Source organism: Scylla paramamosain, chromosome 46 (assembly GCF_035594125.1).
Source record: "Scylla paramamosain isolate STU-SP2022 chromosome 46, ASM3559412v1, whole genome shotgun sequence".
NCBI lineage: Eukaryota > Metazoa > Arthropoda > Malacostraca > Decapoda > Portunidae > Scylla > Scylla paramamosain.
Genome location: NC_087196.1, coordinates 8,357,037 through 8,360,857, shown reverse-complemented (window position 1 = coordinate 8,360,857; position 3,821 = coordinate 8,357,037). Strand labels below are relative to the sequence as shown.

Below are 3,821 nucleotides of genomic sequence, written 5' to 3'. Positions count from 1 at the left end.
GTTTTCAAGGATATTTTTACGGTTCCAGCGACAGAGTAACCATATTTCTACATTATTAACAGGAGAAATAGTCATGAGAACCTGGCTAATCATCTCTGTGGCCTTTGAAATTAATAGTGAGAGAGCAAAACCGCTTTAGAATACAGGCCCTGGCATCATGAACGAGGCTCAATCAATTATTCAAGCTGTCTGTGGGGCGAGGCACGAGAGAAAGAGCAGTATAGAAGGCTGTCTCTCTCTCCCATAAACATGTGTCAATACCGTGTGTGTGTGTGTGTGTGTGTGTGTGTGTGTGTGTGTCTGTAATAGTGAGATAGGATGTACAATGCTAGTTTTGGGGATTGACGTATATATTCTCTCTCTCTCTCTCTCTCTCTCTCTCTCTCTCTCTCTCTCTCTCTCTCTCTCTCTCTCTCTCTCTCTCTCTCTCTCTCCCTTTTTCCTGCACGTATGACATCACTCTTTACATTACAACACTGCGAGGGAGGGAGGGAATACGAAGAGTAAGTAGGAGGAGGAGGAGGAGGAGGAGGAGAGGGAGGTGACGTCACGCTGTCTCCTCTTTTTTACCCTCCTCGTCTTCAGGAGATGAAATTCGCTTCTTAAAGACACGTCAGCAGAGTACCGTGCATCAGTATCGCCAGCTGACATCCCTGCTACTCTGCTGACGCCGCCCTGACATCACCCCCATGGCAGCTCGTCACTTCGCCTTCCCGTATTGAAGTTTAAGTAGTTGTGATCTCATGAGTGACTTTTCCTCTTGTTTTCGTTTAAGTGGGTGTGGGGATGAGGTGGAAGTGGAGGGGAGGGAGGCTGTGTGTTTATGTGTGTTTGTGTTTGTGTGTGTGTGTGTGTGTGTGTGTGTGTGTGTGTGTGTGTGTGTGTGTGTGTGTGTGTGTGTGTGTGTGTGTGTGTGTGTGTGTGTGTGTGTGTGTGTGTGTGTGTGCTGTACTTTTCTTATTTTTTCTAACTTTTCGTCTTTTCATGTTTCTGTGGCGTGTTGAGTCACTGTGTGTGTGTGTGTGTGTGTGTGTGTGTGTGTGTGTGTGTGTGTGTGTGTGTGTGTGTGTGTGTGTGTGTAAAGGACAGCAAACACAGGCATACGCACATACACACACACACACGTACATGACTAAACAAGGTAATTTGGAGGCTGCGTACGTGTATGTATGCATGTATGTATGTATTCACGTATGGACCTTGTTTACCCCTCCCCAACACCCACTCCGTCCACCCTCCCACACACAGCATGACAAGACGTTCACTGCCAACCAATCACGCTTCACTTCAAATACAGTCCACGCACCAATACTACTCACTCACGCTGCGCTCATAAATAAGTGATTCTATTGGTCGTGCTAAGCCTCCCGCTGGCACCCTTGTCACGCCCCACGCCTTGCTATTGTTTTGTCCCTCCCGCCCTGAGTGACTGACGAAGACGAAGAAGGTGGAGGAGGAGGAGGAGGAGGAGGAGAGGGAGACGTGAGGGGATGGGGTGATAGAGGAGGGATGAAGTGAAGGGTTAGGGGTGTGGAGGAGGAGGAGGAGGAGGAGGAGGAGGAGGAAGAGGAGGAGGAGGAGATGAAGGATGACTTGATAGAGAAGGGATGGGAGGAGGAGTAGAGAAAGAGAAAGAGGTGGTGGTGGTGACGGTGATGGTAATGAAGGAGGAGAAAGAGGAGAAGGACAAGAAAAGAAGGAGGAGGAGGAGGAGGAGGAGCAGCAGGAGGAGACATGTAGAACCTCCACGTTTGTTATGATTGTTTATTCTTTTTGTTTTTGTTTTGTTTTTGTCAAGTAATGTTAGACGTGTATGATTCGTGACAAAAAGTGTGTGTGTGTGTGTGTGTGTGTGTGTGTGTGTGTGTGTGTGTGTGTGTGTGTGTGTGTGTGTGTGTGTGTGTGTGTGTGTGTGTGTGTGTGTGTGTGTGTGTGTGTTCTCTCTTTCCCTTTCCCTCTTGCTTCTTTCTCTTGGTTAATAATTAGACGCATATGGCCGTTGTAAACATTCCTTATAATAATAATAATAGTAAAAAAAGAGACGTTCAACTAAAAAATACTCGTAAATCAACAAAATAAACGAACCAAAACGAAAAAAAAGAAAAAAAAACAGTAAACAAAATACCAAACAAACGAAACGAGATCAAGAAAACAGGATAAAATAAATAAATAAATAAATAAAATCACACGAAAGCCACAAACATTTTCCGTGCACAATTTTCCAAAGAGGTTTTTTACTCACCTCTTTTTCTTTAGACTGAATGATGTCCTCCATAGGTGTCTTCGTTCCTATTCTTTCAGAGACTTCAGACGAGTCCACCAAGTCTATTCCCGTGTCTGTGGGGCTCGTGGCAGTGGTGGTGGTGGAAGTCGTCGTGGCGGAGGAGGAGGAGGAAGAGGAAGAGGACGAGGAGGAAGAGGTAGTGGTGGTAGTGGAGGGGATGCTGCTGCTGTTGGTCACGCTGTTCCCGTTGATACTGTTGCTGTTGCTGATGCTGCTGTTGTTGTTGTTGTTAGGACTGGTGCTGCTGTTGATGTTGTTGTTGTTGCTGCTGTTGTTGTTGTTGCTTTCCTTCAGTTTCTGGCACTTGACTGTCTCCAGCTGTTCCTTGAGAGTGTGTACCTCGTTCTCAGCCAGTGCCGCTCTCTGTCAGGGAAAGACAAGAGACTAGGTTAGCCACTGTACAAATCCTTGACGCTTATAATGTTTTCCCTTCTCTTATTCTTACTCCTTGTACTCCTCCTCCCCTCCTCCCTCTCTTCTCATGCTTCCACTCCACGAATTAATGTTTCTCTTCGTCATGATCTTATTCCTCAGGTTTTCCCTCCTCGACCTCCTTCTTCCTTCTCCTCACCTTGGTTTGTGTGTCATCTACTGCTACTCTTGTCTCTGTTCCTGCTTCTCTTGGCGTCTTGTGAGTGTTAGGTTTAATGGTGCACTCAGTCAATCCATTTTCCTCGTTGTTCATGTGTCTGTGCATCATTCTTTACCTAATTCTACCTATCCATTGTATATTTGTCGTTTAGTTCATCTCCATGCACTCATTTACGTTTGTCTTTTAACTATTCATCATTACTTTACCCATCACTATATTCATCTGTATCTGGCACACACAAACACACGAACACAAGGTACACACGAGAGAAAATACATCCAGAACGAAACTCATCCCTATATCTATCCATTTATCCATCCATCCATCCATCCATCCACCAAACTATCCCTTCATCTGTATCTAGCACACACAAACACACGAACACGACGCACACACGAGAGAGAACCGATCCAGAGCGAAAATCAAGCCCAATAAATCGTGAATGAAGACAAACAAGAAAGCTGGCAATAATAATGTCAATGATTCTGATGTGATAACCTTCTTTCGCCAGCCAGCCAGCCAGCAAACAGATTCAGTTCCCTAAGGCTTGTTTTTATGTCTTTCCTATCTCATTACACGCTTATAAATTACCCGAAATCAAGCTTTGTGCCATTGAATTCTTATTTTTAGCTCGCTGACGTCATGTTCCTCTTCTATTCCTGTCTGTGAGGTGGTGGTGGTGGTGGTGGTGGTGGTGGTGGTAGTAGTGGTAGTTGTGGTGGTGATTTGATGGATGACGGATGCTGGGAATGTCCGAATACTCTCTCTCTCTCTCTCTCTCTCTCTCTCTCTCTCTCTCTCTCTCTCTCTCTCTCTCTCTCTCTCCCTACTTCGTTTTCCCTTCTCACTTTAACATTTTTCCCTCTTATCTTATCTTTTCATTTACTCATTTCCTATATTCTCTCTCTCTCTCTCTCTCTCTCTCTCTCTCTCTCTCTCTCTCTC

General features: G+C 45.3%; 1 protein-coding gene across 1 annotated transcript in view; it reads right to left on the bottom strand.

Moving 5' to 3' along the window:
• LOC135094770 (uncharacterized) overlaps positions 1–2,981 on the bottom strand; it is a 43,233-nt gene extending 40,252 nt beyond the window's left edge. The window contains exons 1-2 of the mRNA XM_063995129.1: positions 2,856–2,981; positions 2,243–2,647 (exon numbers count right to left, since the gene is read on the bottom strand). Of these exons, the coding sequence (XP_063851199.1) occupies positions 2,243–2,647; positions 2,856–2,981 (531 nt within the window). The remainder of the gene's footprint in view (positions 1–2,242; positions 2,648–2,855) is intronic.
• Positions 2,982–3,821: the final 840 nt, after the last annotated feature.